The 14144-nt window shown below is 38.2% G+C and overlaps 1 protein-coding gene across 1 annotated transcript; it reads left to right on the plus strand.

Annotated features, from left to right (window-relative positions):
* Positions 1–268: 268 nt before the first annotated feature.
* Positions 269–12484, plus strand: LOC144662175 (excitatory amino acid transporter 1-like). Its single transcript, XM_078522928.1, has 7 exons — positions 269–951; positions 2857–2899; positions 4620–4906; positions 5971–6204; positions 6680–6874; positions 10949–11083; positions 11982–12484. Exons 1-7 carry the CDS (start codon positions 470–472, stop codon positions 12190–12192), a joined length of 1587 nt encoding a protein of 528 aa, XP_078379054.1. The 5' UTR covers positions 269–469; the 3' UTR covers positions 12193–12484.
* The last annotated feature ends 1660 nt before the right edge of the window (positions 12485–14144 follow it).

The raw sequence follows: 14144 nt of genomic DNA on the forward strand, positions 1-14144 counted from the left end.
TGGATCAGGAGGGTGAGGAAGGGCGGGGGGGGGGGCATCGTAAGCTTTTTTTGCTGCAAAGTTACTTACCATTCCCATTTCGATATTGACAAGATCGTACAGTAGTAATTCTCGAGGCACAAAAAATAGGCCAAGGAGTTTAGGAGTTGGGTAGCATCTGTTTCAGGCAACCATGCCGACTACCCACTAGCACTAACATGTTTCAAAGAAGGGCCTACCCCCCCCCCCCCCCCCGAGCCCCGCGCCATACTGGAACTAACATACATCAACATTGCTATATCAACAAGTGACGTTGCAAATAAGGGATCTACAGTTCAACGTGGGACAATTTGAGGCCTCTTTCGCTGTTTGTTTTTGTTGTTGTTGTGTTCACGGCAAGGATTGCGCAATTTAGTCCGATCAAGTTGTTTCCTGTCTTGGTCTCAATCTAGAAGCATTACTAAAAGAAATAAGGATTCGAAGGGATACCATGGGTCGAGGAACGGACGGACACGGCCATCGCTTGCGCTCTTGCTGTGGAGCCGTTTTACGCCGACTTCGCAAAGATATCCTGCTTGTTCTCCTCATTATTGGAGTGATCATCGGGTTCGTTATCGGTGCAGCAGTAAACGAGTCAGTAAACGCTATCGAAGATCCAGAAAAGAAAGCAACCACGATCATGTTGATCGGATTTCCGGGTGAGCTTTTCATGAACATGCTCAAGCTGTTGATTCTGCCGCTTATTGTTGCAAGCTTGATAACAGCGCTTGCTACCCTGGACTCTAAAGCGACCGGAAGAATCGGCCGTCGAACTGTTATTTACTATCTCGGAACAATGCTTATTGCTGTTTTGCTTGGTATTGTCTTGGTGGTCGCCATTCGTCCGGGCGAGCGTAGCAGACCTGACAACGCGGAAGAGAGACCCAAGGCGAGACCTTACCGAGGCCTGGATTCACTTCTCGATCTGTTGAGGTATGGGTTAATTTAAATCTTCTTAGCTTTATTAATTTCTGTATTTCTTAAATCATAATAAAACAGTTTAAACAAATATAATTTCGTTATTATGTGTTACATTGTCAAGAACATATCCTATAAAGCAACGTTATTCTTCTTAATCCATGTGAAAGATATATATATTACACATTACGGATTGTGTGGCTGTGTTTGTTTCCTGATAAGAATGTTGTTGCCATGAAAGCGCATTGGCTCTACTCTACTCTTTCATTTTTTTTTTATCACTCAGTCCTGCCCAATAATTACAATTCCCAATTAAGAAATAGTCAGCCCTTGAGTATACCCCTTTGTTTATAAGGGGCAGCGCCCTAATTAAAGTCGCTTTAGATTCGACAAGACGCAATTCGATCAGAATAGCGTGAATATAATTCGTTAGGGAAATGATAAAAAAAAATAAATAACAAGAAATCATGTCGTAATATTTCCGTCTCGCAAAATACTGTAATTTTCAATTGTATGGGGACACATAACTTAAAATTACACACTTACCGTCTTTTGTATCTGCTTAAAGAAGAGGTCAATAAAAATTTTTAAATACTTTTGGCTTCATTAACAATGTTACGTGGCTCACGTTTCAGACTATTAAGGACTCATGAATAGTTCTGATGTTTAGATCCGTTTTAGAGTGTTTGTGTGATAATTTATAACCCTCGTATTAGTAATTAATAGCTTGAAAGAAGCCACATTATAAATGTGCCAGGCTATGCCAAAAACAAAAGGGAGTTGAATATGAACATCAACCTTTTTTACCATTAAGCGATACGAACTTAAATAATTTATTTTGCGTGCTTATCTGCATGTTTTAAAGTTGTTGTGACCTTTGTCAGCCTTTGCAAACTTCCTACCGAGAGCTTGACGCTGAACTGTTAATTGGCAAACTGACAAATTCACAAGACGCTAAAATATAACAGCAAAACATTTTAACCTTTGCAACCGAACACAGCGGTATATGCGAATCGTGATTGTGTGCTTTCCGTCTGCTTAATCAAACATGCAAGCCACCCTCTTGGTAGAACACATCCTGACGAGTGTAAGGTTTTTGCTCCATAACTGATTGATCGGTATTCAATAGGTAAATAACGCGAAGAATTTGCGACGTTGACAAATTGACGTAAATGACTTAAAACGCAATTAAAACTGAACACGGCATCTTTTGAATGTCTGGCATTTAACGTGTTTTATTGACAGCTCGTGGAGCCCTTTCTCACGCAAAGCATATTTTTCTTTTCCGCCGCGGCCTCGTGTAAACACATTTTTCTATTCTGCCTGACGTTGGAGAATGTAGAAAATTTCAGTGCTAATGATATAACAGGACAAGCATTCGAGCGGTTGTTTGGTCACTTTTTTTGTGTCTGGATAATACTATGGCAACTGTTTTTTTTTGGTGGCAAACAGCCAGAATCTTTAAAAAGATTGTGGCCGTTTGCCATTTGCACGAGGAAACCGGTTGGTTCCCGGTTTGGCGGAATGATAAGCAGAACCTTGAATTACTCAGAGCGGCTGAAACTGAGTAGCCGCGTTAACGGGTTGAACTGGCGAAAGGCTTGAGACTAGTAAGCTCTAGTAAATAAAAGCAAATGGTGGGAATGTTGCATTGTTTATTTTGGGATTCTTCCCTTTAAGAAAATCAAAAATAGCCTTACCATTTACGTACCAACTAGAAATTCTGGAATTCTCTAGTAAATGGTAAGCATACTATTTTTCTTTCTTTTATTCAACCTCGTCTCTTTCCCTTTCCTTTTCACTTAAAGGGAAAAGCGCCCAGAGGACGAGGTTGATTTTTTTTTATTTATTTATTTTATTTTTTTTTTTGCTTCCAAACTTTTGTGGTCTACGAACGCTAATCTGCCCATTTTGTTACAGGAGCTGCTTTCCTGTAAACATTGTGGAAGCTTCTTTCATACAGGTTAGTTAAAGGGATAAACGAACCTGTCTTTAATAAATGAGAGATGGCAGATATGTAGCTCGGTGAATAAATGAGAAAAAATATGAAATGTTACGTGAGCGTGGGACAAAGAAAAATTCCGAGTCCCTGACGGGAATCGAGCCCATAGCTTCCCAAATACCGAATTTATTCGAATTATCACCACGGCGTTTATTTAATTTTTCGCGATTCCAGTGCGGCGTTTATTCGAGGGCGGCGTTTATACGAGGGCGGCGTTTATTTAAAATTCGATTCATTTGTTGCAAACGACAGCATGGTAACTGAACATTTGAACTTTGAAAACAGGAACATGTTGTAGTGCTTGTCTCAAAAGTCATTTTCAATATCTTAACCCTATTCAGACCGGGGGAGGGGGAGGGGGGGCTTTTGAGGCCCGCGCTGACTTTGAACTTTTATAACTTTTTTAAGATTTAACCAAACGCTACCAAGCTTTCTGAGTTTTCCTAACATTTATCTGGCAACAAATTGGTAGGGTTGGATGATGTGTCAGGAACTTGACATCACCATGGCAATGCCATTTTGACAGGCATGTTTTCCCAAGTTTGTAATTTTGCGTGTTTCTGTTAATAAAAATCAACTTAAATGACATTATTTTTACATTTTTACGGGTTTAAAGCACGTTTTTATTCATTTTGAGTACTTTGCAGTGATTTTGGGTGGTTTTCTGGCATTTTGGAAAAATTTTGAAATCCAAGATGGTGGATCCAAGATGGCGGCTGTTTTGACATCATGATGTAATTGTCACGTGATGTGACGTCACCATCCCACGTGACGTATACCAAAAGAAAGAGTTTCAGACGTACAATACATCCTATAAGTTTCATGGTGATTGCTTAAATATTCTGGAAGTATCTGGAAGAAGTTGTTACCATCAAGGATGCGGCGTTTATTCGAGGGCGGCGTTTATTAACTAATATTCCTGCTCTAAAATGCGGCGTTTATTCGAGGGTGGCGTTTATTCGAGGGCGGCGTTTAATCGAATATTACGGTAAACCTAGTAAGTGGCCCAGCTCACCACCGGTCTCTCGAAGCTCAGTTGGTTAGAGAGTCCAACCGATACCTGGGAGGCCATGGGTTCGATTCCCGTCAGGGACTCAGAATCTTTCCTTGTCCTATATACGCTGGCGTAACATTTCATATTTTCTCGAACCTGTCTTTTACTTGTGAAAAAATGTTGAAAACATGTCATTATCATTTGCATTCCAAAACTTATTAACACAAATAATGCAGCTCATGATATATTAATTATTTCCGCAATTACACGTGCAGTAAAAACGCCTTTAAAAGTGCCAGAAAGGGAAAGTTGAGTCTTGGAAAAATGGAATTAATTCGAGACTCTGGCATCGTGTTTCTTGAAACGCAAAGCTTTGCTAATGACAATAGACTGTAGTAATCTTTTAGTCGTTCGTCCAGCTTACAATTTAATTCTTTCTTTTAAGCTTACAATTTAATTCTTTTAATTTTAATTCTTCTCTTTGCAAATGGATTAGCTATTTTTTCTTCTAGATGTAACTAGATGGTAACTAGATGCTTACTAAAACTTTATTAATCTATTTTTTTCTTTTCACAATGATTATAGTAAAATAGTCTAAACACGTGCAAATACTTGTTTTTAAAGTCGCATTTCCATACTAAACAGGTATTCAAATTGCGAAGTTTATTACTTTTTTACTATCCTCAGAAACGAACAAAGTACAAGACAGTCCTTGCAGTTACCCGCGAATACAACAAGACGATAAACGGGACAGACAATTATACAATGGTTGAAGAAGTGCTTGTTCCAGGATCAGACATGGTTCCCGCGGGACTCGAAATAGCTGCCCGAAATATGAACGTTCTCGGTTTGGTTGTGTTTTCCATTGTGTTCGGTATCGTGTTGGGACGCGTCGGTGAGCGTGGGTTACCTGTGAGGGCTTTCTTCGAGTCGCTCAATGAAATCATAATGGAGATGGTTTCGTTGGTCATGTGGTAAGACCTAAAGCATACTAACAACAGCCTTCCACTCTTTACTCCTTTACTCTTAAGAATTCCAAAGGTGTTATTTTTAAATCACAATTGTTACCTCGTTCTCCTTTATTTTGCGCAGGTCCCTTAATAAGCGATTTTCACGATTTTAAAAAGTTCGCGAACTTAAAGACCCGCGAAAAATAATGAGCGCAAATTTTGATGTCGCGAAATTTAATGAACATAGAAAAAATAATGTAACTTTGTTTTCAAGAGTCTAGCTAAAAGCGTTTAACACAAGATGTAACAAGGAGCTATTATCTAATAACTTTATATGTTAATCAGTGTCAAGACTCGCCCTCAAGTTTTTCCTCGTAATCCGAGTATAATCATCTTTGCACAGTTTCTCCAATACACCCTTTAAAAGTCGTAAAAAAAGAGAAAAAGAATGACATTGAATCGTAGTTTTAAGCAGTGTCCCCTAATTAGTATGGCGTATTATTCCCAGGCTATAAGGTTTTGACACTTAAATAAAGTTTTCACTCACTCACTCAATTTCGCGAAATTAAGTTCCCTGGAAATACAATTTTTCTCCCCGATCGCGAAATTAGAGACTCGTGAATTGTGCCAAGAAATTTTTCGAGAAATTTAAGTCGAAAAAAAAAGGAGAATAAGGTACCTGGTAAAATAATGCAAAGCCCCACCACATAAAAAAAAACTCCATTTATTCCTTAAATTGAAGGTACAAAAATATTTAAGAACACATTGCTTTGATGCCGGGAGTAAAGATCAGGTTAATTTTATTTTTTTAATTCTTAAAACCTTTTCCACGAACCTTTACATAAAAGCAATGAACTCGCTCACACAAACGTTCATGATTGACATTCGGTAAATTGCCAGAAATCGGGAATATATTAGTTCATCGTACTTCACTTGCCTGCGTATTAACTTTCTGCTACAATGAATGCAAATGGGACAGTTGTGTCATATCCATCGTAGAGAGTGCCACAAGCCCATTTATCACCCGCCCTGACGGAATTCGTCCCAATTACTCGCTTCAAATATAATTATTTTTTTCTGTTCCCCAGGATCTCTCCCGTTGGAATTTGTAGCTTAATAGCAGCCAAGCTTGCAGGCATGGGTCACATTGGGCAAGCTTTCGAGATGCTGGGCTATGTTATGGGTACCGCGATTGCTGGTTTGTTCATACATGGCGTGATCGTTCTGCCACTTGTCTATTTTGTGTTCACGAGGAAAAACCCGATTATATACATTAAAAACCTCTCTGATGCCATCTTTACAGCGTACGGCACGGACTCCAGGTTAGTTTAGTAACACAAACCACTTTTTTGGTGGTGGTGGTAGTGGTGGTGGTGGTGGTGTGTGTGTGGGGGGGGGGATGAATCTGAGTATACGTTTCACTGTGTGCGCGCTGTCAACATCCTAAATTAAGTAGCATATCCACGTAAGAGACAGTCTTTTTTTATATTTTAAAACACGGAGAAGGGAGTTGAAAGTACGACGCACGCCGTGGAGAATTTTTTTACGAAATTTCAGGTGTTTAGAAATGTGAATTTTTCTTCATTTAGTAAGATGTCTATGTTGGTACTCTTCCAAAGGGGAAAGTGGCTTTTGGTCCTCTGTGCGCTCTCAATATTTGAGGCCACTACAAGGTATTTTACCAAAGGGAAAATAAGGCACAGCCCCAAGGGTGTCGCTCGCGGGAGGTTTAAGTGATTGAGTAGATTAGGACGTGTACAAGTTACAAACATTTTTATATTCGGAATCATTACTTAGTGCGGCCACTTTACCGACTACCATAAAGTGTTTGGAGCAGTATAGCAATGTCGACAAGCGAATCACCCGTTTTGTTCTTCCGCTGGGAGCCACCGTCAATATGGATGGAACGGCGCTGTACGAAGGCGTGTGCGCCCTGTGGATTGCGCAGCTTCATGATATTACTCTTGGACCTGGGAAGGTCATCACAGTCGTGTAAGTATGGCGTAAAATGCAAACTTCAACAATACCTTATAAAAAAAAGTCTTCTTTACATGCTAAAACGACGTACATGAGAGACGGCGCACAAAATACAAAAATGATCATAAATACAACGAGAAGTAAAAAAGTGTCGAGGATTTTTATAGTGGCAACGGCAACTGTGCCGAAGACGACAACATGTCAATGGTGTAACATGCAGTACAATCGCTTTAAAAATCTCTAAAAACATTTCACCAGATGTCCAGGTAACTTCTTTGTGTGTAACACTCAAACTTTGTTCAACGTTTCAACCTAAATTGGTTAATTATGGGACAAACTCATGGATTCATTTAGCCTTGCAATGTTACTGAACACACGTGCACATGGCAGATTTTACAGACGTCCTAGTTACTTTGCACGAAACCCTCGCGCAGTTGCAATCAGTGGCAAATGAAGCATTACTGAGGCCAAACAGACAGTAAAAGTACGTTATTTTAATGGAAGACTACACTTGTGATTTCGATAAGCGAGTCTAATGCTCTGTTTTAAAGCTAATATATAGATTTAGGCAAGCCTAAAAGCGGAGCTCCCCAGTTATTTCCCCTTTATAATTTTTTTAGACTGATTTTTATATTCATGTTATTTTCTTTATATAAGATATCAAGAGAGGATGATGATATGTATCCCTTTTCACCATGAACAACACCAGAGTTAAAAAATTGATCAATCAAGAATATCATTAGTAGTCTATGCATAACCTTCTAAAGATATACTTGCAACTCTCAAAGTTAACCAAGAACAAAGAAAGGTTTGCTCTTGAAAATATCAATACCCTCATCATAACTGGTATGTTACAGCTGCACATAGCATACAATTGGAAAGTTTTGCATGTTGCTTACCCACCCCCCCCCCCCTCCCCCCAAATAGGGGGTCTATACGATGGAATGGTGACGATGACAGTCTTATTATTGCCTAAAACCAAAAATAACAGCTTTCTGCTAGCAAACTGGAGTAAAAGGCAGTGGCAAGCAAAATATTGACATTCTGTCATTCTGCCAAATAGGGTCCCCCAAAACGATAACACCTTTTTTCTTTATTTGAGTCCCTTTGCCCTTTGCTTAATTACATGTAAACTTAGCAAAAATTCTGGAGGGGCATAAATACTGTTTGTTAGTTCTAAACTCAGGTATAGATTGCTTGGCAAAACTTTTACCATGCCATTTTACCATGCATTAAGAGATTGATGAAATGTGTATCTCATTATCATAATTACTGTTCTTTGTAGTGTGGGCACTGGGAATTAAATGTTTGGTAGCAGGATGATTTGTACATGATTGTACCTTACGGCTTATTTCTTAACTTATACACCTGCTTTAAATAAATTGTATCTACACACAGTACAGTACATAAGTGTTATTTGTACATGCAATGAAGAATATATAAATATAATAATCTGATTGTTCATTTTTCTCTTTCTGTGTCTGCAACTCTGTGGAAATTCTGCTACTCGTGTTGACCCTGAAAAAGGCAAAAAGACATAAGATTTGTTGATGATCATTCAATGGCATCAAATGAATGTTTATAATTTTAAATTAGCTTAAATTAAATTCCTCAATAAAACCACGATTTTAATGAAACATAAACTTACCAAGCAGTTGAAACACCTATCATTTCTTAAACCCCACAATTTTACACTTAAAAAACAAGTTTCATGCACTGATGTAGATTCACAAAAACTAAACTCTGTCACAGAGCATTTAGAGAAATAAAGGTATTTAGTAGAAACTCAGCTGCGTTCTATTGGAAATCCACGAATCTGATTGGTTCCTCCACTGTTTTCTATTCGCCGATAGAAAACAGTCGCGCGCGCGGGTAGCTTTTTAAGCGGTAAATTTTCTTGATTTTTGTCTTCAAAGTGCACAATATTGTAGGTTTTAGACTACAATCCTTTAGAGTTTCTACTAAGACAATTAGACTACTCGCCCTCGTTTTCTATGAGCGATAGTCAACTCGGCTGCGCGTCGTTGACTATTTGCTCATAGAAAACTCGGGCTCGTAGTCTAATTGTTAAATATAAACTGACACTAATCTAATGCTTACCTTCATCATCACAGACATTAACTGCACCCCTTGAATTCCTGTTTTCCCTCACTAAAAACAAAATATACACCATATCAAAAACCCATAAAAGGTATGGAAATTCTAATATAGCAAGGTTTAGAAATGCAACAGATTTGCTTATATAAAATTAATGATAAACTCAAACTGCCTCTTACAACCTCCATAAATACCCGTCACTCAATTAACCTCATAAACCTTGATGTACATTTAAATGTACATGTATTTTAAATTTGCTTTAAATGATATTCTCCTCATTGCAGACAGGCCCTTTTTAAACTTTTTTTGATGTTGTAGTGTAACTGGAAATTTGCTCTTTCCAACGTTTTAAAGTGCTGTGTTCCTCCTACTTCGGTGATTTAATTAGACAGCTGAATTACAGGATAAACAAATTTATCGCAGTAGATGCTATCTACTTTGAATACAACTCGTGTTGACAAAACGAATTTCAATAAGGTTGTATGCCCTTGTTCTGCTGACATACCGGTTACACGAACGACTGAGTGCTATTACATTGATAAATAACAGAAACTTTTCTAATCTGTTAAAAAAGGAACATCAATAATACATAAGCTTATAGCTTACCTTGGTTTCGTAAAGGGATTTTGTCTTTGACCGTCTTTGCTTTAAACTCAACAAGTAGCTTGGAAGATTTACGTCCATTTCGATCGGTCACAATCTTGTTTTTCTTTGGCCGCTATCCCGGGATAAACGAGGAATGCATCCAGAAATAATTTATCTGTAATAAACTGTCGTGTGCTTTTCAATTGCGGAGACTCTCGGTGATCGTGAACTCATTCGTACGCTTGGTAAATCGGCATGTTGTGAGGTCTTGTAGTTTGTTTCCTGCCTTTTGACTCTGAACCATATTCAAAATTCTGCTGTTAACCTTGCTGTTTCACGAAAGCTTAGGTATAAACCAGAATGGCCACAAGTTCCTTTGTGAAATTCTGTTCGCCACAAGTTCAAAATAAGCTTGATAAGCTTATAAATTTCATTTTAATAGCCGAGCCGACAGCAACCAGCGCACTTCCCCAATTTCACTTTTCGCTTCATGTAATTCAAGAGCAAATGACCACAGAAAAGTACTTGCGCCCGCGATTCAATGGTGAAAAGTCACTTGGTCAGCGGTCAACTTCAAAAAACATTCGACCTCGATGTGTTCTATATCTGAGCCCGCGATATGGTCATGTGATGCTGGTCAGCGGAAAGCTTGTTTTGACAGCTGTCAATTCACCATAGCATCGATGCCCAATAACAAAATGTAAGTCGTTGGACAGCCGTTGACATCACAAGAGGATGGCATGCATTGTCTCCCCTTTGGTCAGGATTGCATTGGCACTCCCCTCCCCCTCCCCGAGAGTCTGTACGGACGTTCGCTCGTACGCTGACGTCATAACCAATTTTTTTCGGCTCGATGTCTTACCAAAAATTCTAAGGAATGGGGCTACGCTCTGGGAGCTCCGCTATAAGGCAAACTGAGCAACTCTAAAGAATTGAAAAAATAACACTGAGGTTTAGGCTTATATTACTAGCTTTCCAAAAAATTGAAAAATTCAGGAGAAGAAACTTCCCAAACCACTTTTTCAACTAAGATCAACTGTAGATTGCTGTAGCCGACCTGACAGATCGGTTGTGTAGCGCGGGGAGCCACGGAAAGCGCGCGAAAAACAAGAGCCGAGACCTTTCAAGATCCCGGATGTGCGCAACACCGTACGTACGCCGTACGCCGTACGCGCCCGCGAGGCATGCCGCTAGCCATGATGACCATGAAAACTCGGATGCATAGGTTTCCTATTTTATTTCATGTTTTTTTTTTTTTTTTTCATGTGTTTTTTTTTTATGGGTATGGTGCTCCGCTCTGCGGCCCTTACGGGCCGCTAAGGAGCTCCGCTATCAGTGATTGTCGGCTACCATGGTATTTTTCAATTGAAGTGTATGCAGCTTAATTTAATTTATTTTCTTTGCCAGGCTGACAGCTATGGCAGCGGCTGTAGGAGCGGCCGCAATCCCATCTGCAGGCCTGGTTACCATGTTGCTTGTGCTAGAAGCTGTCAATCTTCCTCTCGGCGATGTGGCATTACTGTGGGCCGTTGATTGGTTTATGTGAGGAACACAGTTCAATATTTCCATACTTACTTGCAATTGTTGTTGTTATTGTTGTTGCTGTTGTTTTGTTGTAGCTGTCGTTGTCATTGTCGCTGTCCAGAAGTTTTAATGAGGTTTCTTTAAACGACAGACGTTTCCCTTGATAAGTTTTTGATCAGTGATAAAATTGTGTGTACAAAGTGTTTAACTTAAAGGGACACGGGCGGCATTGTCACGATTTTTTAAGTCATTTTTCTGATTACTTCCAAATTGAAGGAAACCTCAAAATACTGAATAGTTGTGTAATGAAGGAAAACAACAAAGAAGTAATCAAAACCCGAGAATAACCATGGGTGGTTTGGTCTGACGAAGATTAAGACGGATTACGACTGAAAAACTTGAAAAAAACTTGCCAGTTTTTTTTTTTTTTTTTCAAAATGAGTTGACCGTGACTGAGTTCCTTTAAATATCAAGTCTGACGTCGCCATACTCTGAACCATCCTTGACGGTCTGTAATGATTTCTAAAATTGACTTAGATCCACTATTCTGGAGACGATAGCAGATTGTAATCTAACGCGGCCTGTAACTAAATATAACGACTCCAAGTCAAAAAGTGACTAATAAATATCATTATCCATGCGACGCTACACAACATTTTCAAACCGGGAGGAACCGAGCTTTTGCGGTAGCTTTTACAGTTTTGAATCTTGCAGAATGGACGTTTTTCTATCTTCAATTATTTATTATAATTGTTTACTATTCAATGTTGGTTTAATGTCACGTATCCTGTCTCCTCCTTTCTTGATAAATGCTTACGATTCGGAGGTTTTCCCTTTTGAATATATTTTCAAAAAAGCAATGATGCATAATTCAGAGGCAATCGACTCTTATCCATTCATTTTTCCCTCCATTAAGGGATCGCTTCCGTACTGTTGTAAATGTTCTTGGTGATGCAATTGGCGCCGGAATAGTTGAGCACTTGTCACGTGATGAACTGAAGGAAGCTGACAAATCAAATATGGAAGAAGGCCAAGGTGACCGTGACTCCATTGAATTGATCGATAAGCCCGCTGCAGAAGAGCGCTACACACCCAAGGATCCGGATCAGATTGTCTCTAACCTTTAAATACCTACAATTAGTCAAAATGCTATAAAATGGGCATAAAAAACAGTTTTAAGCAGCTTTTAAGTCAAAGTCACAATCTAAAAAGATTAATTCTTATAACTAATTAGTCCTAAATTATGTTGTGCATTTAACAATTACGGCTGCGAACTCAAGTGTCCTACGAACAAAGCGTCAGCAAGGCGAAGGCCAGTGAACACATCTCTTTTTATTGTGTGAATGTTTTATTGATGCTCCTGAAGAAAAAATATATATTTATGTGGCTTTTTACAAGATAAACGAAGAGGTTTTTTTTTTTTTACCTTTATTTTGCCACTTTTTTGTTTTGGAGCGTTTTTTTCGGTTAATTTTCAACGTAATAAAATTTTTTTTTTTTTTTTTTCCTTTTTTTTTTTTTTTGTTTTTTCTCTCTTATATTTTAAAATATTTTTATTAAAAAAAAAAACCCGCGCACGCCGCAAAAAAGCCCAAACCCCCCCCGAAGAAAAAAAAAAAAAAAAAACCTTAAAAAAAAAAAAACGATAAAAAAAATTATTTTTAATTTTTTTTTTTTTTGGGTTTTTTTTTTTTTTTTTTTTTTTCCCAAGAGATTTTTTTTTTTTTTTTTTTTTTTTTTTTTTTTTTTTTTTTTTTTTTTTTTTTTTTTAATTTTATAAACAACCAATAAAAAAAACGCCACCAAAAAAAAAAAACGATGCGACCCAAACGTTTAACTGGGAAATCGGAAAAAAAATTGATCGAATGAACGTGATAATAAAACAGGTTACATGAATCATGCTCTGAAAGCTCTCAAAGAAAGAAAATATCTTCATTAAAAATAAATGCTCTATTACTAAGCTTACCAATGCTGTCTATCCATAGTCCCATTCGGTCCTGTTGTTCACGGCTTATGCTTTTCACAGGATCAACGTTTCTTCAGTTTGGTATATATACTTAGAAGGGCATTATTGTTGCCACCTTTAATTTCGGGAAATGTCTTGTCGCGAAAATCAAACATTTAAACTGACATGGCATTTTCCGTATAAGGTAAGACGCAAGTACAAGATCCAGAAATATAACCGTAGCTGCTAAATAATAAATAAAATAGGATTCAAGAATATGAAATTCAACTCAGAAAGCACTATAAACAAATACTCTAAGACCTCCCCTTCTCCCATTGTCAATGTTAAAAGCCTCACTATTTTTGACCTTAAAAGGTGTGTGAAGGTACACTTGTCACTGTCTCCAAGATCGGGCAAAATTTGTATAGAATTGAAACAGTTTTATCTTCGAAAAGCTGTTCAGTGCTTTACATTTGGCCACATTATTGCCAACATCAACTGACTTACTTGACTTGACTAGGCCATAAGCCCTAAGGGGCAAGGGCGGATACTGCCAACATCAACAGTTTCTGATATTTAGATTTTTGCGCGCTGAACGCAGTGATAGCTTGAAGCTTTTTGGCAGCTCGAAGAGAGCTAAGGGGAGAAGTTATTTCGTTATGCGCATCCATAATCCAGTGTGATATTAATTTTGTCTGTTTTAATAAAACCGTTATGCTCTAGTTTAGCCCTCGTTACTTGCATCGTAACTAACAGTTTAAGGGGTCTATGTCACGGGGATTTCGCACATTTTTGGACTAAACTGTTCCGAAATAAGTGGTAGGCAACTTAACGTATGGAAAACGTTATCTTTGAACATTAAACTGAAGATATAACCTTTATTTGGGGATAGAAATCAAACTTCGACTATTTATATCGATTTTTTGAAGGCGCGCGGAAACAACTTATGGCTAACGTTTTCAAATGGCAATCCGTTTCGCGCTTTTAAACAGTTTTAGTGCTCTAAAATAACAATCGTTAATAAAAATGGACCATTATTTTCAAGTTTCCTACGATACAAACATAAATTTTGGCTGTTCAAAAATCTGTTAAAAATTGGTGACATAGTCCCTTTAAACGGTAGCAGTCACAAGG

The sequence above is a fragment of the Oculina patagonica genome, chromosome 8 (assembly GCF_052425735.1).
Source record: "Oculina patagonica isolate OP01 chromosome 8, crgOcupat, whole genome shotgun sequence".
Lineage (NCBI taxonomy): Eukaryota > Metazoa > Cnidaria > Anthozoa > Scleractinia > Oculinidae > Oculina > Oculina patagonica.